General features: G+C 37.9%; 1 protein-coding gene across 4 annotated transcripts in view; it reads left to right on the plus strand.

Annotated features, from left to right (window-relative positions):
• SNTG2 (syntrophin gamma 2) overlaps positions 1-26,964 on the plus strand; it is a 228,335-nt gene that overhangs the window by 86,182 nt on the left and 115,189 nt on the right. For 3 of the 4 annotated variants that reach the window (XM_032213408.1, XM_032213409.1, XM_032213410.1), the window contains exons 2-4: positions 997-1,134; positions 13,543-13,599; positions 13,678-13,735. In XM_032213408.1, coding sequence (XP_032069299.1) covers positions 997-1,134; positions 13,543-13,599; positions 13,678-13,735 — 253 coding nt within the window. Of the gene's footprint in view, positions 1-996; positions 1,135-13,542; positions 13,600-13,677; positions 13,736-26,964 lie in introns of those variants that run through there. The other variant, XM_032213411.1, reaches the window with a different exon arrangement.

A 26,964-nucleotide genomic window follows, 5' to 3' on the forward strand; every position in this document is an offset into this window, starting at 1 on the left:
CCATTCTTAAAGCAAATTTAACATTTAATAGCTCATTCAATTCAGTTTTTTATGGGCTTTAAAATGAGGTGTCGCGGAAGTTGTAAACTGCTGTCAATCTTGTTGTGACCCCCTAGGAAAAGGTTATGCCCCGCCCTGTAGAATCCTTGCGGGGGGGGAATCAGCAGGAGAGACTTACTGGGCCAACTTATAATCTTCCCTGCTGACTTCCCCATTGACTTTGCAGGGAAGGTCACAAGTGGCAATCACGTGACGTTGTTCACTGTGATGTTATCATTAGCTAGTCCACCTGAATGTCTGGATCACAGTCATGTGATCACGGAGATACTTGTGACAGCGGGAATTTCAAAGACCGATGGTAAATCCATTTTTTCAACAGTGCCATAAGTTTCTGTAGTTGCTAAACTAATGGGTGTCTCCTGTAACTGATCTGCTTGCCAAGAAATAGCTTATTATCCCAAAGTAAACACCTTTACTTGAATAGAAACTGTAATGCAGTGTAGATTTTTGTTCCTTTTTCTGCACTGCAGGGTGATTTAGATAAATTATTTTCAGAATTTGAGGTGACTTACTAAAATGGTTAAAAAAGTTTTTGGCCTAGCATTGGGAGGAAACAGCGACAGCAGTGGTACGTTGGAAGTTGTGGGGGTTTCATAAATTATTTAGGAGACTATGGAGAAGAATTGGTCTTCTTTGTCAAAATGGGGATGGAATTAGATGAGGCCTTTTTATCAGTTATGCTATATAATTTTGCTTGTGCGCAAGTACTAAATTAGGTATCAGTAGTAGGTTAACACATGAAAATTGGAACTTGGAATCCTTTCCCTAAAAATCTCCCTGTAACTTCTTAACACGCTGCTCTGAAGAAATAGATGAGAAATATCTGTTATTATAGATGGGTACATATGGCATTATAGAGACAACCTTATCATTTTGAAAAGAAAAATATGCTCACAAGTCTGTCATTTTGATCTGTGATATTATTTTGCTTTACAGACCAAAACTGGAATTGCTTTGCTATATGATGAAATATCTGAAAATGCCTATGAAATCCGATTGAAGCTTTCAAAAGAGATACTAACAATTCAAAAACAAGATGTCATCTGTGTCAGTGGAAGGGTTCCCAGTGCAAATGTAAGTCTTTCAAATCTTACTGTGGGTTTTTCTTTATTTTAGATTTTTTAGCCCACTTACTACTTTTATAAATAACTAGATGGGGAATATACCTAGTACTCCTTCCTATTTCCCCCGTCACAACAACCCTATGGAGTGAGGTGGGGTGAGAGATACCCCAAAGCAATCTAACTGACTTTCATGCAGAAAGCAGGACCACAAATCATAGTTTGTAGGTTTCTAGCCTGATGCTTTAACCTAGACCAAACTGGGTCTTATAATCATTATTGTCATCAGTATTAAATTATGTCATCAATATTGCTATTATATTTCAAAACTTCCTGAAAGTAATTTTCAAAATTTCTAATTCTAAAAAAAGCTAATTCAAAGTGATGTCATTATAACAAATTCTACAAGTTTAATTATTTGAAAAGAATAACAAAAGTATATTTCCCTTTGTAGCTATTAACTTAGTGCTCTTAAATGTTTTGGATGGTAGTCCCCAGAATTCCCATACTGTTTTGTGTTGTGGGGATTGTAATTTAAAATGTCAGCTGTTCAAAGTTGTCTACCCCGTAGGAGACATAGCTATGAAAAATGTATTTGGGACATTACTCTATGGGGATCTGCTCAAGAGTTCACCATTTGAACACTTGGCTTGAGACATGTTAATTCTTACAAGGCTTCTGTCTTAATTTGCGATCTGTGCTTTGTGCCTAATTTAGGGCTTTCCCCATTAAAGGTTAGTTTATTGCAATGTGAACTGGAGTTGTGAGTAATTAACTGATGGCCCTCAACCACGTTCCTTTCCTGGAAAGCTAACATACAGGGCAGGTTGGCTGATACAGGGCAAAAATGGCTGATGAATTGTCTGTTTGAATCTGATTGATTCATCCCCATTTATTATTTGAACCTGATTTATTCATCTACAAATACCAGCAATTCAGCTGCTGTTTGTAGACGGGCAGAAGAGAACAGCAACAGAGCAAGAGGGAGAGAAACAGCCATAACTTTAAAAATGGTCTCTTTTACAAAAAAAATAAAAGACCAGCAAGTTTTGATTTGACTGCTATTTCATTGTTATTTCCAATCTATGCAGTGTCGTCTCTTCCCTTCATGATCTGACCTCTTTTTCCCCCTTCCCTTTCATTGCAAGGACGCTTTTCTTATCCTTTCTGTTCTTACTCAGCAAATTCTTGCTATATAAGAAATGAACCTATTCTCATGTTTTAGTTGCTTTCATAATTTTATGAGTTTGGTGTACCATTCTCCTTCCTGTTGTCATTTTTTTTACCTCTTTCAGTTTATTTCCCTTATTACCCTAGATCAATGTAGCTTCCTTGCTTCAAATAAAATATTGAACATGGTATTATGTATGTAGGTCAGCCAGGTGATAGACTGCCTTTTGGCTTACCTAAATAATTCTAATAGGAAAAGTTGTCTTATACCTGGTTTTTAGAACATTGATTTTTGAAGTTCTTCTTGCTGGATTTTTGTCCCAGATTTGTCAAGATTCTAACTAACAACAAAGAGAATCTCATAGTGATAAAAAATAACCTTTTTTTAAAAAGGTTTGAGATATTTCAATTAGGAGTCCTTTTTTTTAGATGATTTGGTCTTGCTTGTAAGATTTTGCCTTACAAAGTCTCAGAACCTTGAAGGAAGATTGAACTATCCTCCTTAAAGTTTCCTGGAAATGGATCAGCTGCTTTACCACCAAGTTCTGAAGTGAGGGGATTATTCAAAGAAGATACATGCTTTACTAATTATTATATAATCGGACTGCTGCTGTATAGCAATTCTGGAACAAAACATGAATTGTCACAATGATTATATCTTGCATGAAGAACCTAGTTTGTAGGAATAGATCTAAGAAAAACTTGAGGTCCCCTTCCATAATCTTTTGGAGCTCTTCAGGAATGGTTTACTTTAATCCAGAGCCTAAGATTAGAAGTTATGGATATGTAAATATTATTATCTACAAACTATTTAAATCCACTACTGTCCTATATCTAACTTGTTGCTAAATGGCATGGTGAATCAACTATTATCTGATGGTATGAGAAACCTAGTATCTTGATCCTTAATAGTAGGGTGGTGCAGTGCCTTGAATTCAGCCTGGAAAGGGGGCTCCAGAGTACATACATAGGGGGGTGAGCAAAGCACCTGTGTCAAGGCTCCAAATAGCAAACCCAAGCAAATCAGAACTCTGAATCTTGGCTCCTTCTCAAAGGTCTTTTTTATTGAGTACATCATATCGGCACAGCTTCAATGGAAAACCAAATCTAAAATAAAATTCAATAAAATTAAACTAGGAAATAACCCCATCTCTAAATGTCACAGGTTATGTTTACCAACTGGGTTAATTGGTGGACTCTTTAGTCACTCTTTCCCCAACCTTATCAGCTGCCAGTTCCCACAAAAAAGCTCTTTGTTGTGTCCCGTAGGGCATTCTAACCTCCTTCCCCCCCCTTCCCCCTATGTGTGGCAACTGAGGAACAGAAAGTTGGCTGCGGCCAGGTTCAGTTCGAAGTTGACCACCTGGCTGTAATCCTTTAAAGCCTTAAAGCTTAGAAATGACAGGATGATCATTTCTCAAGATCACTTGGCAGCTGCAGAGGGCAGCCACTATAATTTCAGGAAGGAACTCAGCAACTTTAGCAAGTTACAGACAGGTGATGCACCTGAAACAGCTACTTAGAATGCAAATTGTCACACCATCTGTTATGAAAGGCTGGGTAGGTTGTGGTAAGAGGCATTTTCTGTTATAATACGGACAAAAGAAAAAGTCACATTTTGGGGAGGGGGGAACATTAAAAATATTGTTAAGCTACTTTTTTATTATTTAAACAAGTCAGTATAATTAATACAAAAAACCCCTAAACTTTCCCTCCTCCCATAACTTCTGAAAGAATAATGACTATCGCAGAGGGGGGAAATAAAATAGGACACAGCAGATGACTTATGTGTGTGGTGTGTGTGTATGTTCAATAATCTAGCCAAAAGGAATATGATTATTACCAACAGATGAAATAAGGTAGCATGTCATTAATGTTTCCAGCTTGTATAAGCTATGCAGGGAAGTTTAAATTATTAATAAAAATAGAGCTGATTTGCACAGAATATTTCAAAAACCATATATTACAGCAAAACTCTTCAGTCCTCAAAGTTCAGGCAATATTAAATGGTAAATTCTGTTACATCAGTCATCCCAAATAATGCATATATTCCAAAGCTCTCTGAAGGCTGGAATTGCCATTCTCAGCTCGGAGGATAAATAATCGAACTCATGAACAATTCCTGGAGACTTTTGGCATGTAAGTTAGACTCAAGTTGACTGGCAATATTGTAAGTCTGTAAGTGATACCTCCTTTGTCTTAAGATTGTATCAGAAGAAGAGTTTTTGCAAGGTCCCTATAAGAATCAAAATTCAAGAAACCCCATAACGTTCTTAGAAACAGACATTTTAGGGACTTAATATGCTACTAGAAAAACATAACTGGTTCTTCCTTGAACTGTTTGGCCTTCCCTGACTTATTCTGTTCTTCAAATTCCATATTTAGGCACATCTTCTATAAGATTTTGTGATAGTTCAAATATCCATAAATAGTCCCCATAGCCTTGTAATTTTTCGGGTTACCATATTAAAAAAAATAAAAACCAGATCCATAACCACATTCAAATTTTTGATACTACGTCTAGAAAAATTATCTCCATGAATGTTTAAATTTCACTAACATTTTTCATCATGGCTCACCATAGTTATTTTTTGTCCTTGGCGTAAACGGAAGTATGTATTTATTAATTGAGGAAATACTGTAGGCGAGATGAAATGTAAAAATAGAAAAGTAAATTTAAATCAAGTTGTTAAGATAAGACTGTATTTTTGTTGAACATGTCTAATTGACTATGTATTCTGCCTTCTAATACTACTCTCTGAAAATAATATTGATTATCTACAATCTACTATTTATAAAACTCAGAAGAATCATATTTTGAAGATAGGCTTATCCTAACATGTAAAAAAAAGATGGTGACAGTTGTTTAAGGCTAAATGTTATATTAAGATATTTCTGACTGGAGCACATTTAGAAGGGCCTAGGCTGCTTTCACACCTTACGTTAAATAAGCTTTGTTTTAATCATGGGTTGCTAAATCAGAAAGAAACCGCCATTGTATTCTGCTTATTAGATTTGTACGCTGCCTTTCATCCAGAAGCTCAAGGGGGCATTTGAATCTCTCCTTCGATTCTTCCCACGGAAATCTTAGGAGATATTGGCCTGAGAGGAGTGGACGGTGCAAAATCACCCGATGAGCTTCCAGGCCTGACAGGGCACTAGAAACTGGACCTCCATATTCCTAGCTCAATCAATTAACCACTAATCAGGAAACATAAAAAACTGATGAATGAATACAGGATCCTTGGGAAAAACAATAGTGAGTATGTAACTCATAACCCCAGATACTTTAGCCAAATTTAGAGCGGGGGTGGGGTGGGTGAATGTGGGTATTACAAAAATCTGTCCCTTCCCTCCCCAAGAAAAGACTACGGGTTGTTTCAAAAGCAGAGGATTTTCTCCTTCACTCACTTCCACAAAACAGATCCAGTTGCGGTACATTATTATATTGTCCTTTTTTTGAGCTAGTGGTGATATAAGTGATGAATTATGTGCAATCAAGTCAGTGTCAACTCTTAGCAAGAAGACTAAACAAGCACAGGAAATGACTAAATGGGTCAATTTTCTTTTTAGGTACTTTCCTCATAAATGGTTTTCTCTTTTTCTTCACTGAAGTGAAGAGAAACCTGGTAAAGTAACCCCGTAGCGTAAGGTGGCACAACCAAAATTGGTGAATTGACTGGCCGTTCACAAATAGCATCAAAAGAGTCCTTACTCCTGCATTCTCTTCACAAATAAGGAAAAGCTTAAATGTTAAATTCTGTCACACCAGTCATCCCAAGTAGTGGGCATGCTCCAAAGCTCTGTAAGAGTATAAAGCCTCAAGGGATAACCTTGTTTCATCTTTGATGCTGCCATCATCTCATTGTAGATGGGATCCTAGGTGTTGACCAAGGTTTAGTGAAGACCAATGGAAGGTCTTGGTCTTCACTAGATCTTCACTACTGGCTTGTTCGGGGCTCAGGCCGACACTCAGCCTTTTGGATGTTGAGCCACAGGCACAATTGGCAAAGGCAGCTTATGCAAAGTGCTGCCGTTATTCTGGCAGCTGTGAGCATGACATCATCAGCATAACGCAAAGTCAAGGGGTTGTCAGGTTAGAGTTCTCTTGGGATAATATCCATGACGAGAATGAACCGCAATGGTGATAATGCTGAACTTTCATGAACGCCAACTTTTAGCTTTCGAAAGCTGTCGGAAGAGCTGATAGCGCATCACATGAAACTGCGGGTGTTTGTTTATAGCACCTGGGCCCTTGTTATGAGTTGCTTAGGAACACCGTGGTCACCTAGCACATTCCTTAAGATTAACTGATGCAGAACACGCTCAAAGAATTTTTTCAAGATCAAGAAAAATCCAATGTGGTGGCTTCCGCTTTTTTCGGTGTTTCTCCATAATATTTGAACTGCAGAGTCTGTACCACTAGAGCTTTTGACAAAGCCACATTGATTGGTATTGGTTTTTAGTATGTACCAAAGGCCCCCAACCTTCTGCGCTCCAGGGAGCTGTTCTAGGGAGAAGGTTTTCTCCATGGACTGGAGGCTTTGCATGCTGCCTGCATCCCACAGAGGGAGCTTTGCTTGTTTCCACAGCCTGGTTGCTGGTATGTTGTGGACCAGTCCACGAACTGGGAGTTGGGGGCCCCTGTGCTAAATCATCTATGTCTGTGAGAGGGAAATCAGTGTCCATATGGCAGGGCCCTAAAACACAACTTTTGATACTACATTGAAAGGTAAAACACCCCATGATACTCCAGCTACCCAGGCCATACATCAAACCTCCTTCTCCACCCATTCCACAGGCAGAAGACCCCCCTGACCCTCCATCCTCCTGACCTTTTGTAAAAACGCTTGAAGACCTGGCTCTGCTTACTTACTTGGGGTCCACAGAACCCTGAAGTCCCTTCCCATCTTTTTAATTATTTTAGTTTCGTTTTTAACTGTAATCATTATATATAGCTTTTCTATTTTTTCGGTCTATTTGTAGATCACCCCGAATTGGTTCATGTAAGGGGTAGGAAATGAGTGGCTTCTAAATGATAAATAAATAAACCAGGGTTTAGCACTAATTTGGGAACAGTGTGAAAGCTCACTGGTTAAGACTCTGGGTTTGTTGGCTGAAAAGTCAACAGGTTCGAGGCCAGAGCGCTGCACAATGGATGAGCTCCCGTCCTTGTCTTATCTCCTGCCAACCGAGCAGTTTGAAAGCATACAAAAGTGAGTAAATAAATAGGTATCATTTTTGCTGGGAAGGTAACAGCACTCTGGGATGTAATGCTAGCCACATGACTGTGGAAACATCTTTGGATGGCTCAGTGGCTCAGTGGCTCTTTAAACAGAGATCAGCTCTGTTCCCTTAAATCAGTTTTGACTACTGGAGAAAATCCTCAGGGACTCCTTCCTCTTTATGGCCAAGGGTATCACATGCACCCAGCCATAGTCATCGCCAGTAACTCGAAAGGAAACACCCTTTGCACATGTAAAGGCATACTTCTACAGGCACAATTATGTGAAACATTTCACATAATGTTGAAAGTATTTTATTTTTCATGCATTGTGAGAAATGTAGCAGACTCTCGGCTGTGTAAAGAATTTACAGTATAAATGCAGTTTAGTGCTGTGCAAGCATTAAAATCAATAAAATCAGCAACCTAATTTCCAATTTCAGTATTAAGAAAATGGGCTAAAATTAAATTAGCAATTATTTGGTACTGCTGGTTACAATTAATCCTCAAAGGCCGTTTGGAAGAGACAAGTTTTTATCTGCTTCCAAAAGAGAAAGAGGGTAGGGATCATCCTGGTTTCTTAATTTGACTTAGCAGTCTACAGAGTAAAAATTGAGGGAGAGAGAAAGAGAGAGAACATAATTGTATATAGCCATGATTAAATGCAGGTGCCATATTATGTTACTTTAAATATTTCTGCCAAAAGGCTTATAAGTTCTTCCCACTTGCTCCCAGTATCTTTACTTTGTATAATTCAATTAATATTCTGTTTCAAGTGCACAAAAGGAATTAAGTTCCTGTTTAGCATTCATAAAAGCTGCACATAATTCTGAGGTGGGTTGTTTTGCATAGATGGTATGCTGTGAGAATTCTTCACTTTTCACCTACATTTTGTTATTTAACTTTTTTACTTGTATATTTTTCATGAAGCTTAAGCAATAACATAACCATGTATATGTATATAACTTTGTTATACAGGCCCAATACCTTTGCTGAACACCAGGCAGTGTAGGAAAATAAATCTTACCTTTTGCCTAATCTTAAAAAATAAAAGTAAAGGTTCCCCTTGCACATATGTGCTAGTCGTTCCTGACTCTAGGGGGCGGTGCTGATCTCTGTTTCAAAGCCAAAGAGCCAGCGCTGTCGGAAGATGTCTCAGTGGTCATGTGGCTGGCATGACTAAATGCTGAGGGCTCATGGAACGCTGCTACCTTCCCACCAAAGGTGATTCCTATTTTTCTACTTGCATTTTTACATGCTTTTGAACTGCTAGATTGGCAGAAGCTGGGACAAGTAACGGGAGCTCACTCCGTTATGCAGCACTAGGGATTCAAACCGCCAAACTTCCAACCTTTCTGATCGACAGGCTCAGCAGCTGAGCCACTGAACCACTGTGTCCCTGTGCCTAATCTTAATTCTATTTGTTTTATGTATTTTTTCTTATACACACACGCACACATATATACCCACGCACATAAATCTATACATATACACACACCTGCATGGAAAATGTATATGTGGGCTCCAAATTGTGCTATGGCAAGGAACAAGCTGCATCTTTAGAACTGATTGTAGTGATTTGGGGACATGAAAGTCGTAAATCATCAGATATCCAATCCCACCACCTACAGAGCCGTTCTCCTTTTTCAGACATGGACACGTGGCTATATAAGGTCTCATAAAGACTAATCAAGCTGACTGAACGATAACCCAACTTTATCCATTATGGTTCCAGCCTACAGCTGAATAGTCAGAAGGACTATTGGGGATTTTTTAAATTGTGATCTGGCTCTCTGGGGTTCCCCAAGGTCTTTCCAGGGCTCCTTGAAATCAAAATTAGTAAGCCTATGTTGAAATATAATACCCTATTAAAATCCCATCAAATAATCATGAGAAGCAGTAGAAGCACTGAATGCGTCAATTTTAATCTTTTATATGGTAAATATCGACAAACACTGTATAACCAACACAGATGAACAATTTGTGGGGTCGTCCGTAATTCTTAAAAGTGGGGAGGGTGTTCTGAGATGAAAAGTTTTTTAGGAAACACCAATCTAAAGGAACACGCAAACTGAAAAATAAAGTATTTAACGGCATTCAAAAATGTTTCCTTAATTACAAAAATCATTATTCATTGTAAAAAATGGAACAATTGGCTTGCTCTAAATCTACAACAAAATTATTTAAAATGTTTTAATTGTAGATTGTTGAGAGTCACTCTGTGACGGCAAGACGCAGTCTCCAAATGTTTGTATATACAAGAGATTTATAGAGGTTTTTGCTTTAAAATTCCCTGATTTCATAGGAGCCTGATGTTGGAAGAGAGGTTGACTATGATCCAAGAGAACATAATTACATCCATATGTTTCCTGTTTTATAAGTGAATACAGGCTATGGAACTGATTATGCAAAGTGGTCCTTGCTTTGTCAATACAAAATCAAAATGTTATTTAAAATTGAAAGCATTTTTTTCTAAACGGAATCTTTTCAATTGCTTTCCATATGCAACGAGATGGGTTCCAATGTTGTTTCAATGTTCAAAGTTTCTGCCTATTGCCCTTTGTAGCCATCACATCCAATAAATCAATTCTACCCATTTGAGGACACACAGAAGGGAAGACCCCAATGGCTTGTCTAGTTATGTGAATGCAACTTCACCTATATAACATTGTATGAAGTGTATTAAACTTGGCACAAGTATCTATATAATTAGTTAGACTTATGGAGTTCCTTGGAAACAAACTTCTAAAAAGCACAAATAACTACAATAAGGACAGTGTTAAAAACAAATATAGTCCCCTAAGATAATGTTGCAGGATCCAACCTGTATCAGTCACTGGGGCAAGAGATTTAATTGCCCAAACTTTCATCCTTGGGGAACTTCTAAGAAAGTTCTCACATACAGTATTAAAAACAATCTTGATCTATCCAACAGTGTCTGTTCTTAGTGATGAGAAATGGCATTACAGGCAGAACTGGACTCCGCGTGTTGCTAAGTTATATGATATTTAATGACAATAAATAAAATGAGTCATTTCATCTTCTATTATTATATCAAATTTCAAGAAAATTTCAGAGCAAGAATAAAGTGTCAAAAATGCGAGGTGCTATTACATATGAACTAGATTGCATATAAAGATTTTTATCACATGTACTTTCTTCAAAAAATACTAAGAAATTAGCCATAAGGAATGGGTTAAATGAAAGGAACACCAGTTCACAGGGAGAATAATCAAATGGAAGTGGTAGAAGATTGATCTAGACTAAAAAATTAAATCCGATGTGTAAAAGATTGCAAGCAGAAAGAATCTAGTAGGAGTTTTCGTTGAAAACAATATTTGCATTTTTAATTTTGCAACAGTTTAAAGGCCAAGAAAAATATTTAAGAAAAAATGTATTAATCAAATTCATGCATCTGTGTTACTATAGTATTTGTATCACAGCTCTTTTTTTAATGAGACATGTGCTTGGCATATCATATTTAATGTTTCTGAATGATATATTAAGCTCCCATTCAACTTTGTGAATAGAGAAACGGTTTGAACTCTCAATGGAGCTTCAAAAAAGCTTCAGTAGACAAGTACTTGAACAGCGTTTTCTCTTATAAAACATTCTATAGTTCAAGCACTGAACATAGAATATAATTCTTTCCCTTTAGCACGTACACATAGCTAGAATAGCTTTTCTTTTTTTGGAGAAACATGACACAAATGCAAATAAGTGAGAAATAATATGCAAAAAATAAAGGATAATAGCATCAGAAAGGGGGGGAAAGTAAAATTAATTTCTACCATTATTCACTGTACTTCTCCATACTTTCCTGTCCTTAGAAACTATTCTTGATTCCACCAATTGTACATCAATTCAAACACTGCCTTTTTTTCTTGAAATCTCTTTGAGGATCCCAAGTGAACCAATCACAGTGGCTTCCCCTCTTTGCCCACTCTGATTTGGTGATGCAAATCAGGTCTGCCCTTTCATCCACAATCCAATTATGGAGGAGAACAGATTTGCTGGTAGGCTTGGCAGCAGCAGTTGAAAGAAAGGTGGTCAGATGACACAGCCACATCCCTTTTGAGCAAGGAAGCTGGAAGGGGGGTGCATCAAGAATAACTTCCTGGCTTTAGAGAGAAGGGGGGACAATTTGAGGGTCACCGGTAATACTTGTTGCTAGTAAACATCCAGCAAGAGAAAGGATAATTTTTCAAGTTGTAGAGTTAGTGCAAGCAGCAGAGTCTTGGGATTTTCAACACTGGTAGAAACCCAAGAAGGGAACGTGCATGTTTGGACAATATTAATTTCACTAGTTTTCCTCAGTTTTTCATTATAAGCAATAAAATTGGCTATGCTTTCCTGTCCTTTCCTTCTCCATATCCATATCCATAGAGACATTTCATGTTTAAACACATATTTCTAAGCAGATAATTACTGAAAGTCAACATTCCCTTTCATTTTTCGGTTTCTGAATGGCCAGTTTGTCCTTGCTCTCTTGTCTTGTCCACCCCACCCCTTTCATTTCCCATCTATTCAAGCCACCTGTTCCTTTTCTTCTTTTCACAAAAACCCCATCCCTGATTCTTTCATTTTTGCCATTTACTGGAGCATAATAGAAAACTCTCACAAATACATGAATTCATAAGCTTTCATAACCACACTTTCCGTCGAATCCTTTAATTTTTCTCTCTGACAATTTGCTTTCACCGTTTCGCTTTTTTGCCTTTAGTTTTTAACTCCATTCTGCAAAATCAGATCCCTTTCATTCAGATCTGTTACTTCCTTCCACCATTTATTCATTTCATATATATATATATATATATATATATATATATATGTGTGTGTATGTGTGTGTGTGTCTGTGTGTGTCTGTGTGTGTCTGTGTGTGTCTGTGTCTGTGTGTGTTGTATTTGTGCATATGTATGTATGTATGTATGTATGTATATATGTATGTTGTATAAAAAGGCAACAGTAAAATATTGGGCTTTCTGTCTGGATGGTCTCTTGTGACGAGCCGATGGACAGAGAATGGAAGCAATTAGCTTCCTCCCATAATTGGGGCATACCAGGGGTTGTGACATTATATATATTTAAAGTCACAACCCCTGGTATGCCCAAATATGGGAGGAAGGTCACACTTCCACTCTCTGTCTTCGGCTCGTCACAAGAGACCATCCAGACAGAAACCCAATATTTTTACTGTTGCCTTTTTGTTACATTTGTTATATTTATGCTGATAAATAAATAAAGGGAGACTAGTATAGATCTATTTCAAGCTATTTAGCTCTCATCAGCTAGCCATACCCTTGCTGGGAATCAAACCTGTGCTCTATTGCCTCTTAGGCAGATGTGTTAACCATTGAGCTACAGAGCTCGACTCCTTATCAGCCAGGCCAGGGTGAAAGGTATATATTTAAAGTCACAACCCCTGGTATGCCCAAATATGGGAGGAAGGTCACACTTCCATTCTCTGTCCTTCGGCTCGTCACAAGAGACCATCCAGACAGAAACCCAATATTTTTACTGTTGCCTTTTTGTTACATTTGTTATATTTATGCTGATAAATAAATAAAGGGAGACTAGTATAGATCTATTTCAAGCTATTTAGCTCTCATCAGCTAGCCACACCCTATGTTGGGAATCGAACCTGTGCTCTATTGCCTCTCAGACAGATGTGTTAACCATTGAGCTACAAGGCTCGACTCCTTATCAGCCAGCCAGGGTGAGAGGTATATATTTAAAGTCACAACCCCTGGTATGCCCAAATATGGGAGGAAGGTCACACTTCCACTCTCTGTCTTCGGCTCGTCACAAGAGTCCATCACGACAGAAACACTATAACCTTTGACCAATCAATAACCCTAAAAACGTTTTGAGTGCACTGAGACTAGCATTGATTAAATGCCATATTTTTCTCCTTTTGACTTTTTAGATCAAGTATTTGCATAAACCAAAGTATATTAATAAACTTCTTAAGCTTACATTTAATATTGTATTTTCACCTAAATTTATTTTTTCTACCATTTTTTAAAGCACAGAACCGTTACACTTCATAGACAACCAGTTGGTGGCTTGGGCTTAAGTATAAAGGTATGTATAATTTTATAATTATGTTGTTTTATAACATATTGTGTATAAAAGACATTTTATTTTTATCATCTCTTTCAGGGTGGTGCCGAGCACAAAGTGCCTGTTGTTATATCAAAAATACTGAAAGACCAAGCAGGTAAAGCAATTATTTATTTGCACAATAAATGAAAATGTAACAATTAAATGTTGATATATATATTACAACAAATCAAATATTTTAAATGTAAAAATTACTTAATTTGTCCATCCATCTAACTTGTTTTATTATTCATTTATTTAGTTCTGCTGTGTCCATTTCTACCGATTTGAAATTGAAAATGAAAAAAAAAAACTATTTTTGGCTTATTTTATTGATGTCTTCCATCTATCGGACACTGTATTTTTTACTCTTCCAAGATACTCAATTTTCTAAATTCCAACCAGATTGACTTTAAAGTCCCAATTTTATAGGCAATTAAACAAAGTCAAATATAATTGTCTCAGTACTTTCTATAGGAGTTCCATCTGCATTTCTCTCCTTATTGCTGTACATGTTACTTTCTGTTAGTATAAATTGATCAACATTCTATTACAGCTTCAATTATTTTTCCACTTATTTTAAAGCCAATGAGCATGAATGAAATTTATTAAAACTGTTAGACTTGAACAGAATATTAATCTATAGGAGGAGGTTTTTAAATATATTTTACAAGCTGCCTGAAAAATGAATGGACGTGCTTTATTCAGAATAGATAATTGCAGTTTTCATTCACTATACAAGCAAGCATACACGTATGTCCGCACACACACACACATGTTCCAAATTCTAAATCTATAGTAGAAACTTATCATCTTCTCACTCTGAAACAATCCTGTGAAGTAGGAGGGCAATTTAGTGATGGACGCAGCTGTATCGCAAGGAAGTTGCATGGAATACCCACATACAATTAATTAGAGAATATGTTGTGTATATAGAATCTGCCCAAAATAGTTATTATAAACTTTGGGAAAAGAATTATCATTTATATTAATCAGAGGGTAATCAACTTTTTAATAGCCAACAGCAACGCCTAAGCTTTTTAGGAGTTCAGAAGTTGCAAAGTTAATGGGGCTACATCAGACAGAGAGACTGAGGAGGAAGTTCCCCCTAGCTGGGCTTTTTATGCCTACTGTGGAGCATCCACTATACTTTTTTCCCCGCAAAATGGCAGAACTCTGCTCTTAGTTTTTATTAGTTTTGGTCAAAGGGCCTCCAAAGGCCACAAAAATAATATTTCTGTTTGTTCATTCATGTTATAAAATGAATGAACATTTTGAGTATTTGAGAAAAAGCTTAGAACATTGTAAGAACACTCACAAAAGTTGCCATTATGAACACAAATGAAGAAAGCTTAAATGAAAAAAAAAACAAAATTTCAGAGTATAAAGAAAGCATTAACAACACAATAATTGTCTATAAGTTTCTTTTTTAAAAAAAAAATCAGTAAGTATGGTCCCTAAAGAATAGCCAACTCCCAGAAGGATGCTTAAAAAAATATAGGATTTTTTTAAATTGAAGCTTCATACATTATTCTGACATATTGGTTTCTGATTGCTTAAGAAATAAAGTTGTATTGTTTTTTAAATAAATGTTTTTTAATTTTAATTGAAACAAGTACAGCATCTTTCTTTACATCTGTAGAAAATGTATCAGTCGATTACAGATCCTCCACGGTCAACAAACATAACTCATATTAACTTAAGCATTATTATATATCCATTTTCATTTGACTGTAATTATTATTTAAAAGTATTAATACAAGTAATAATCTTGAACAATACCTGCCCACACCAGTGGGAAAAGAAAAAATCAAAAAGAAAAGGCCAAAAAAAAAAGAAAAAAGGACAAAAAAAAAACACGACAGGCAGGGAAAAAGAACAAAACACAGGTATCTATTTAAAAAAAAGAAGTATATCAGCTGGTTACAACATGTTTTGGTGCTTCTCTTCCATTAATTCATATTAATTCAAATATCTTAACTCAAATGTTTACCATATTAACATCATTATACCTCCAGTTTTAATTACCTATAGTTATTTAAACATCCTTCATCCTTAGCTATACCAAAGAATTAATCCATAACACATGCTGACATTTCATTTACTACTTATAAAGTCCTCTATTTACATCAAATCCTCATATCCTATTTTAGCTGAACATCCATAATATTTAGTTATATCATATATCATAACATTTTCCCAGTGTTGATTAACATTTGATTGTATGTATTTTATTTAGTTTTTATAATAGTGGTAGTTATTGTAATTAATACTCTTTATGTATAATCCAAAAATGTTTTCTCATATCCAATTGTTATTTATCATATCGACTCCACATTATATACATTACTATCAATATCAATTATTATTCAGCTATATCTGTTACAAAGAGAGCAATTAGATTAGCTAGATTTCTTCAATCTATCAGCCAATTCCACATTATATACATTACCATCAATATCAATTATTATTCAGCTATATCTATTGCAAATTAAAATAATCAGATTTAGCTAATTTTAAATTATTCTTGCATCTGTCAGCCTGTGTCCCTCCAACAGCAAAATCATCTTAATCCAGTTGCCATTCGTTGAATAAATTTACCAAATGTTTTTATAAGCAAGTCCAAACAAAAATATCTTCGCACCTTTTGGCTCTGAATGTCAGTGATGAAATAATAATGTTGTCCCGGGCTTGTAAAATTTTTCAGATTGACTTTAATTCTCCAGGGTGGAGTTTCCATTTCTCCTGCACTCTGTCTCTTTAAATGAATCTTCTTTATGGCTCTTTATGACGCCATGATGTGTCGCAGTTAGAAATTCCAAATATAAACACGCTGAAAACTGTGCAATCTTATCTGATCGTAAACACAGCCAGGTAGTAAAGATGTCAGATCGTAACAGGCTAATTAGTAGAAAGTTGACTTTACGATCCACTTAAAAAGAGTCAGTGAGGGGGGTTGCCGAAGCATTCCTTGAAGCATTTAAGAAATAAGGTAGCCACCAGCCATAAATCCATTAAAAAAAGACCAATTCACCGCTAGATTCTTCTATTTTATGGTTTCAATTAGTTTAGGCTTTTAGCGCGGACAGTCTCTCTTGAGTAATAAAATCAGCTTACCAGATGACATCACTTCTGCCATTCTTAGGGGCAACCTGCAGTTTCAGTTAGCACGCAGCTAATCCAGAAAGGAATTGGCACGAGGAGTTAATACCCCCCCCAGAGACTTTGCGGGTGTCTCTGAGGTCCTGGGTCTCTCCTCACCTTCACTGTCGTCTCCGGGACAGCTAGAGTTCAAAGAACCCATCCAAAAATCCTTCAGAATAGAGGAATTTCAGGAATAGCCTGAAACTCCGTCTTCTCACTGCTAAGCCCCGCCTTCTTCCCGAAATAAAGTTGTATTGTTGAGGACAATCTATGTTTGTGTTTATTTCCTTTAGTCTTCTTCAATTGCGTTAACATCTTCCTAAATTGTGGGCATCTTCCTTCCTTGTTCAGTTTTTGAAAGATTCGGATTGACAAAGGAAAAATAAAACACGTTGCACAAGGATTTTCTTCTGAACATTCTGTGAAAAAGCAAGGTGGCTTTTGCTAAGATGCAAAGTGGATTTTATTATTCTTAATCAGGCCATACTGGGATGGAAGATTTCAATTTTCAGCAAGCCACCTAGAAATGCTAGAAGAATGTAGAAAAAAGTCATATATTGCGTGAGAATGATATACCAAACTAGGCACATCTTTAAATTGAAAATGTGGTCTCCCTGGATACTGCCCTTCCAAACTTATTTTGTACTCTCTAGATTTCCACTCTTTCCACTTTGTTCATTTTCAAATGATGTCCCCAGTTTTGGTAAGCAGATTTCTACTTACAAGTTCTTGATATGTAGGAGCATACCTAAGGCCAGGCTTTCTAGCTGCAGTTCTTATGCGCTTCAAATTAAAAATTTGAAAGAGGTCATTTAGACCAGTGAATCAAATCTCCTTTTCACTGAAGGAATCTAAATTAAATACAACCCCAAAGATTACTATTTAGCCTCTACTTGAACATCTCCAGTGTGATATGGGAATCCAGCACCTCCTTCCGTATTTTGTCTATTGTTAGGAACTTTTTTCCCTTAACATCCATGCAGTAGTCCTTGACTTATAACCACAACTGAGCCCAAAATTTCTGTTGTTAAGTGAGGCATTTGTTAAGTGAGTTTTTCCCCATTTTACGATCTTTCTTCCCACAGTTGTTAAGTGAATCACTGCAGCTGATAAGTTAGTAACCTGGTTGTTAAGCAAATCTGGCTTCCTCACTGACTTTGCTTATCAGAAGGTTGCAAAAGGTGCAACCGTCATAAGTATGAACCAGTTGCCAAGCATCTGAATTTCCATCAAATGATCCTGGGGATCCTGCAATGGTTGTAGCTGTGAAAAAAGGGTCATAAGTCACTTTTTTCAATGCTGTCGTAACTTTGGTTACTAAATGAACTGTTGTAAGTTGAGGTCTACCTGTAATTCTTGGTTTCCTGTAATTTAAATCCATCATTCTATGTTCTGCATTCTGGAAAAATGGAAAAATGGTTTCGGTCACATTTTGTGTGACGCCTTTTCATGAATTTGTAGAGTACCATTTATATTTCTACCCCCTTGTAAAGTTTCCCTTAGGATGTGACCAATTTACCCAAACAAACACGGCCGCTCTCAAACGGAGCTCCCTGTGATCAGTGCCCTCTGTCTCTGTTTTGCATTATTGGGCATGCCAAAAATCAGCTGTCAGATCCAGAAAATATGATTTTGACAGTCAGTTTGCTTGCTACAATGATCAGCAGGAAATAGATACAGTAGATATTAATCTTCCAGCTTCCTTTATGACACGCGCCCAGCAACACCCAGTGTACAGGTAGTCCTCAATTTATGGCCACAGTTGAGCCCAACATTTCTGTTGTTAACTGAAACATTAGTTAAGTGAGTTTCACCCCACTTTATTACTTTTCTTGCCATAGTTGTTAAGTGAGTCACTGAAATGGTTAAGTTAGTGACATGGTTGTTAAGTGAACCTGGCTTCCCCATTGACTTTGCTTGTCGGAAGGTCACAGGAGGTGATCACGTGATCCCAGGATACTGCAACCGTCATAAATGTGAACCATTTTCCAAGCATCTGAATTCTGATCACACGACCCGCAGGGATGCTGCAGCGGTAATAAGTGTGGAAAAACAGTCATAAGTCACTTTTTCCCCAATCCCATTGTAACTTCCAGCAGTCATTAAATGAACTGTTGTAAGTTGAGGACTACCTGCATTTGCAACCATTCGTGGCAGTAAGGGGGAATTAAGGAATGGAGAACAACCCAGGGTCTCTTGAGTAGGAGGGACAGCGTAACCATCTGTGTTCCTGTATGAATATGGCCTGTGTGTGTGTCTGTGGGAAGAAAGAGGGAGCAAATGCACAGCGGTTCCATGTCCAATAACTTATGTTGCTCCTCCAGAGGAGGAGATTTTTCAAAGCTCTCTAGATGTGAGATCTAATTCAATCACCCACTTCCCAAGGGATCAAGGCAAGAATTGATCACAATTCCTCTGATTCTCTACATCATTTTGATGCCTTTAATGTGGTATCCATAGCGATCAAGTACATTGAGACAAGGCATAAAAATAGCTTCTGAGGGGGGAAAAAAGTGGTCTTCTTTAACAAAGAGGAAAAAAAGAAAATACTACTTGCAATATATAAGAAGGAAATAGAATATGACGGCGAAATGTAAGAGTAGAACCAAAAACAAAAAAAACCCCACCACCCCAGTTGAGTCTTGTGGTTCAGGAACTGGGCCAGAAAACAGGAGACTTTCAAATCCTAATCCCACCTGAAAAGCATAAAAGCTGGCTAGGTTCACCCTCACTCAGCCCAAACCCCTCCTCACCTAAGTTCTTGTGGGGAAAATAGGAGGAGGAAGGAACGTTAGGTATGTTTGCTGCCTTAAGTTACCTCTAAGTAAGCAAGTGCTGCAAGTAAGTAAATAAGTAAGCAATAGGATATAAACAAATAGACATTTCAATGGGGGGGGGGGGGAATTGTCTGCATAGTCTTCCAATCCAACCTAATCAAGCCAGGCTGGAAGTAAATCTGCAGATGCTGAGAGAGGCTTGTTATGAAGCAGAAGCTTGGGATATTTTATTGCTGGGACATTTATTTGTATGTGTATGTTGTATGAGTGTAAACTATACAGCAGATGCTTTTCTCTGGGTTTACAGACATTGCATGCTTCTAAATATTGTTATGCTTTTGATTATCATAAAAGTCAGGCAATTAAGAAAAAACACAATCTTTGCTGACCCAATATCAGGTGTTTAATTCGCCAAAGTATGCTACTGTCAAATGTGAGAGAGAATAAGATGAATACTAGCTGTTTGGCAGTCTAATTTCTGCTGGAAAAAGTGGCCTGTCTTATTAAAAAGTAATGTCAATTTATTGCTTACTCAGTAAGATTGCATAAAGCTTTACGTTGTCTATTCAGTCTACTTGAGTGGGATTTGGTTATTACAGTATGATTACAGCAAGTTTGTAAAATTGTTTCGCGTTTTCATTTGAACCAATTCCCATTTATGATGTTTAATATATGAACTCAAATACATATTACATTTACTGAGATGTGTAATTTATGAACAATTACATATCTCAGTATTAAGAGGGGGATTAAAATATACTGTAAAAACAAATGTATAATAATGTCCATATTTATTACTGAGAGCATGATTTTCCAGGCTATCACTCCCTCCACAATGTTCAGCACTTAGAATTTCCATCTTTGCCTGACTGAGAATTATAAAACATAACTGGAGGGTAAACTGGTTGTGAAAGACTGATTTAGGACAAGATCCAGGCTACAGTGTCAAAGTGTAAGGAGGCAGAGAGAAACCGTAGATACGTCTGCAAATGTAAACAGGATACTACTATTCTAATATCCTCCAAACATTTCCCAGTTCTGTACATGCCAAAAAGACAAAGGATGCTTAAAACCGGAGCTCATGTCTACCATTCTACATAGACTCAATATTTGATTTAGAGGTGAAGGCAGCAAGCTAGAAACCAAGAGGCTGAGTTCTAGTCCTCTTTTTGGTATGGAGCCAGCTGAGGGGATTTATTTATTCTCTCTCGGGGTTAGGGAAGAAGTCACAGCAAACCACTTCCAAAAATCTTACAGAGGAAACTGCAGAGGTGGCATTCAGCAAGTTCTGACCGGTTCTGGAGAACCAGTAGCGGGAATTTTGAGTGGTTCGGAGAACCCGCAAATACCACCTCTGACTGGCCCCGCCCCCATCTATTCTCTGCCTCATAAGTCCCAGCTGATTGGCTGGGTCTTCTGTTGCTCTGCACAGGAGAATGGAGCTGGAAAGCAGGTTGGTGGGGTGGGGTGGAAATGGGGATTTTAAAGTATCCTTCTGCTGCCATGTCCACCAAATCAAGCCACACCCACCAAACCACACCCACAGAACCGGTAGTAAAATTTTTTGAATCCCACCTCTGGAAAACTGTGTAGACTTGTCTGGGTGCCAGGAGCCAAGACTGAATTGAAGGCTCTCACGTAAACTAAAAGTTCTTCTTTAATAGCTATAGCAAATTCCATATTCTTCAAGAAACATCCATAGAGTTTAACACATGCCAGAAATTGGTTTGTCTGTGTTCAAACATAGATGACCATTATCTGAAGCAGTAAATGAATGAGTTCTGATCAGATTCAGAAGAGGGGGAGACAATCGGATGGAGCTTCAGCATCAGAGTCAGAACTTCACGATTGGAATTTCATTTACATTCCATTTCATTTATTTCCTAGTTCTGACTCACAGGCCACGTTTTGGTCTATCCCAAAATGCCTGTGCAGTTAGTATACTGTGCCGAAATCAGCTTTCCTCAGTTTTTGTGTATTAACAGACAAATCACCTATAAAAATATTTACAACACAAAAGAATTATTGTGTCTATATGGGGCATTGCAGTTACTTAGTGAGCTAGAGTTGTGAAGAGGTATAGTGGAAACCTATATTTAGCGGGAGCAAAAATGCTGACATTCATGGGATGATAAAATACTTTGAAAGAAAAATACAATTGTTTTCACTTGTTAACTATCCCAAAATATAATTTTTGACCTACATTATTCTACAGAAGGGCATTCCGTCTGTTGGCTGTGTGCACATTCCTTTCGCTCTTGACTCCTTTGTATTGTCCTAAAGCAAGAAATATTAAGTTCTTTTGTTGACATCTCGTTCCAGTGAACCATTCAGAAGATTTATCCTTTTATAAAACTCAGTAGATTCTGTCATGTTATTCAGTTCGGTTACCTCTAGTGCTAACATGCCTGTGTACGTTACACTAACCTTTCTATTTTCAGATGTTAAGAGAACTTTATAATTGCTCAAGAAGAGCTTTATTTCCTTTCTACCAAATACTGTATTAGAATAAAAGAGTTGTGAACTAAAAAGACCAAAAGGGTTGGTTCCATGAATTCCTATAGTTAAAAAGTAGATGAAGTTTAAGGCTTAAAAACTGAAAAAATGTTTTAGGATAATTTCTAAAGGCATTACATTTGAAAATATAATAGAGAACCTGCCCAGCCTACCTAGAAGATCATTATCTTGTCTTGAAAAGGTTTGCTTTCACCCAAAAGCTGTATAAAGGTATTTAAATACAAATTATTATTTGGAGAGAGTTTTATGAAAGCATATCAACAGCAACTACCATTTTTATTTTCATAATGAATTATTTGAATGGCTGATCTTGAAGTAGGATAGGTGAAGAAAATCACAATTCCCAAGAGGTTATGGACCATGCAGTTTGGAAGCAAGACCGGAGAAAATATTTTTTTCACATATTCCAGAAAAGGGCCTCAGCAAGCAAAGCAAACCCCCGAAAGATATGTCCTATCTCTGTGAAAATCTTAAATTTATTTATTATTTATTTATTTATTAAATTTATAGACCGCCCAATCCCGAAGGACTCCGGGCGGCTTACAAAGAAGGCAGAAAAAAGAAAATAAAAATAAAAAGAATAGTTTAAAATTCACAACACGCATACGTTCTAATCAGGGCTGGACCTTAACAATAAGGTCAACAGCCCCAGGCCTGCCGGAACAGCCAGGTTTTTACAGCTTTCCTGAAGGCCATGAGAGTGGGTAAGGTCCGGACCTCTGGGGGTAGCTGATTCCAAAGAGTCGGAGCAGCCACAGAGAAGGCTCTCCTCCGGGGGCCCGCCAGCCAACACTGTCCGGCTGACGGCATCCAAAGGAGGCCCAATATGTGGGATTTTATCGGCTGTTGGGAGGTATGTGGCAGTAGGCGGTCTCGCAGGTACGCTGATCCTGAGCCATGTATGGCTTTAAAGGTAATAACCAACACCTTGAATTGCGTCCGGAGACCAATTGGTAACCAGTGCAGCTCGCGGAGGACAGGTGTAACATGGGTGTACCTCAGTACACCCAATATCGCTCGCACCGCTGCATTCTGGACCAGCTGTAGTTTCCGAACGCTTTTCAAGGGAAGCCCCATGTAGAGCGCATTGCAATAATCTAGACTTGAGGTGACAAGGGCTTAAGTGACCGTTTGAAGTGCCCCCCAGTCCAAATAGGGCCGCAGTTGGTGCACCAGGCAAACCTGGGCAAAGGCCCCCCTGGTCACAGCTGACAGATGGTGTTCCAGTGTCAGCTGCGAATCCAAGAAGACCCCCAAGTTGCGGGCCCTCTCTGAGGGGTGTAAGTTTTCGTCCCCCAGGATCAAGGACGGACTGTCTGGGCTGTCCTTCGGGGGCAACATCCAAAGCCACTCAGTCTTATCAAGATTGAGCACCAACTTGTTCATCCCCATCCAGATCCTGACAGCTTCCATCATATCACGTCCGCCGCTACACTGAGTTGGCACGGGGCAGATACATACAGTTGTGTATCATCTGCATATTGATGGTACTTTATCCCGTGCTGTCGTATGATCTCACCCAGCAGTTTTATGTAGATGTTAAATAGGAGGGGGGACAAGACTGAACCCTGCGGCACCCCACATTTGAAGGGCCTAGGGGTCGATCTCTGCCCCCCGACCAACACGACTGCGACCTGTCGGAGAGGTAAGAGGAGAACCACCGTAAAATGGTGCCTCTCACTCCCACCTCCTCCAGATGTCGCAGAAGGATACCAGGGTCGATGGTATCGAAAGCAGCTGAGAGGTCAAGAAGCACCAGGATAGAGGAAAGCCCTCTATCCCTAGCCCGTGAGAGATCATCGATCAGTGCGACCAAAGCGGTTTCTGTGCTGTACCCAGGCTTGAAACCAGATTGAAAGGAGTCTAGATAATCCACTTCATTCAAGGTCCATCGGAGTTGAAGCGCCACCACCTTCTCAACAACCTTCCCCAGAAAAGGAAGGTTGGAGACAGGACGGTAGTTTTTCAGGATGGCTGGATCCAGGGAAGGCTTCTTGAGGAGGGGTCTCACCACCGCTTCCTTCAATGGTTGCGGGAAAGACCCCTCCTGAAAAGATGCGTTGGTAGTTGCCTGGAGTTCATAAGTTCATAATCAAACATCTTATTAGTCAACCCTTTACCTAACTTCGGTATCTAGAAAGGAGTCAAGGAAACAGCAGACAATTAATGCAGATGTTTCACTATGAGAATGGGAGGGCTGAATTTCCCCTTAATGGTTGTATTTCTTTTTTTATTGATTAAAACTTTGGGATGCAGTTAGTGTAAAAGTATGTAGAGTTGACCTTGGATGTAGAGGAGAAATGAGTAAGCCATCAAAAAGGGAAAATGCAGAAACTATGACACAGTCATGTGAAAGAGGGAACCATGACAACCCACTCCCTCAAATTAACCTCACTTCATCTTGGTTTAAAATAGGGTAGGACACAAAGAAACCTTTTAAAGATGTTGCAATAGAGTCATGCCTTTTTTGAGTCTCAAAAGGTGTGTGGGTGACAGAGAGGGGGGGGGGAGACAGAATTACAACTGGTCTTTATCAGCTACAGTACGGTGGTCTTATGTACGCGGAGAAAGTGGGATTGCTGTCACTTATATGTTATTGCTTTAGAGTCCATTATGGTCCGTCCTTGGCAGTGGTCTTGACCAGGGAAGCTTTGTCAGCCCTGCTGGACTTCCTAATGGAAGAGTGGAATATGTGTAATGAACTGCAATTGCTTTAGGAGTTTATAAATCATTTAGAAGATCCTTTGTACACTATTGTGTGGTCAGAGTTTATTAAGTTGAAGGACTTAAATCCCTAATCCTTTCTTGCTTTTCTCCCTTAGTGCTATTTCAGGTTAATATTTTGGTATTGCAAATAGTCTTTCTTATCACACGCTACAGTAAGCTTATATTTGAGCACCATACTAATACACTAACTGCGAGGCTGAAAATAAAACCTGTGAAGCTCTGTTTTGATTGATGTGGCATCTGGGGAAAAACAGGACACAGCTACAAGATAAAGTACATTTAAAATAACATGATCAGGTTGGCAGCATGAGTTTTTCCATTATCCAGAGGTAGCAAGAAATCACAAGAGAAACATCATTATATTAATCTATGATAGCTTCTGTGGAACAAGCCACTCTGTATTCCTCGCAGGTAAACCTTCACTCCTACTTTTAGTCTCACTTGAATAGCCTGAAATTGGGATGGGATGCGATATAAGGGCTTAGGAGAGATCCTGGATCTCCCTCATTAGTGCTGCTCTGGCACCCTTCCAAAGGCAGATTCAGTCGTACAGATCATAAAAGCCAAGAATGGACAAATGAACATAATGTTACTCCGTGTTCCATATCTAATGCCCACATTCTGAGCTCTCTTGATGGTGTAATGGCTTTTCCAGAAGACCAGAGTGCGCCTAACAGTTGCAGTTCCAGGTATTCATTTTTAGTGGTCTCTGAACCTACACCAAATTATGCTCTTGAAATTCAGTGGCGCAATTTTAAAATTGTTTTTAATATGTCGAGATGAGTGTGTCAAGCCTCCAGTAGACCTAGTTTGGATGTAAAAGTAACAGTTCTCCCAATAGAAAAAGATTAGCGGAGTAGGAAGTGCTTGCGACATCCTTATATCACTGATTCAGCCTTGTATCCGTCACTGGGACTGAACTGGGCCAAAGACAAACATTGGAAGTGGGGAAATAAGAGAAGGAGGATGGTTAATTTTGTCACTCATACCAATTCCTGTCAAGTTAAGAAAGTTTTCCCTGCTGTCTAAAATGTTAGGATTTCAGAGTGAGACACTAAAAACAAGCTGTTAGGAAGCTTCTTATTAAACTGGAAGTGTCATTACGAAACAGATGGAGGTATTGGGGCATAAGCAACAGTAGTTAAATACGTTTCTTAAAATTAAAGCTTAGACTCGAGAAAGTAAAGTTTGGATCATCTTCTTACATTCAGTGGGAAGTAAAATATATATATTTCATTTTTTTCATTTTTTTTCAAGGGCGGCATACAAATAAATTAAAATGAAAATAAATTAAAATGAAAAATGAAATATATATATATATATATCCTCTGCCAGTATTATTCCCATTATTTGTTTCTAGCCAAAGTATAGTTTAGTTTTGTCGTTCATGAGGAGGAGGTAAAATATTGTGAATATATTAGTCAGGTGGCTAATTTGCCTTCTGGTTTTTTGGCTTGCTATACATGCTGAATTTTTTTTTAAAAAAAGGATTACAGATTTGACAGCTTGCTTGATGGATTTTTAAAGTGCACAGGAAATTGTGTTGATGGATAACTCGGTAACCTTGAGTTATTTATAAAAATAATAAATGTGGGTTAAGAAGAAATAAATAATAAAAGAATAATAATATCTTTGAGATTAAGAGAGGAGCCCTTTATTCTATTGCCTGCTGAAAGTTGCATGATTTGGTGTAACAGCTTCAGTTCCTCTCTTCGCTTATCTTTATTATTATTATTATTATCATTTGCCATTTTAGCTACAAAATACTCAAGCATTAACTTTAGAACATTACAACAATATTCATAGTCGTTTTAACTACAAGAGTGGTAACAGCAAATTGCTAACCGTTAGTGACAATGCAGCTTAGCTTTTATTATATGTTCAATTGTAGTCATTTTTCTACGAGATAGTTGGTTTAAAACTTACTAATGTTTTTTGGATTATAATTTTCTCCTATTTCTATCCACTCCATCAACACCCCATAATTTTGGCCCATAATATGCAATTCTCCATTTTTTTAATGTTCAGGAAAAATATTCAAGTCTCACTTTCCTTTATACAGAAAATCAAAATAAAAGAACAATAAAGAGCAATATTTTTTACAGAGGGCACTAATCACAAATTGAAACAATACAGAATGTACTTGTTTTCCTCAAAATAAAAGCAACTCATAATGATTGGT

The sequence above is a fragment of the Thamnophis elegans genome, chromosome 3 (genome assembly GCF_009769535.1).
Source record: "Thamnophis elegans isolate rThaEle1 chromosome 3, rThaEle1.pri, whole genome shotgun sequence".
Lineage (NCBI taxonomy): Eukaryota > Metazoa > Chordata > Lepidosauria > Squamata > Colubridae > Thamnophis > Thamnophis elegans.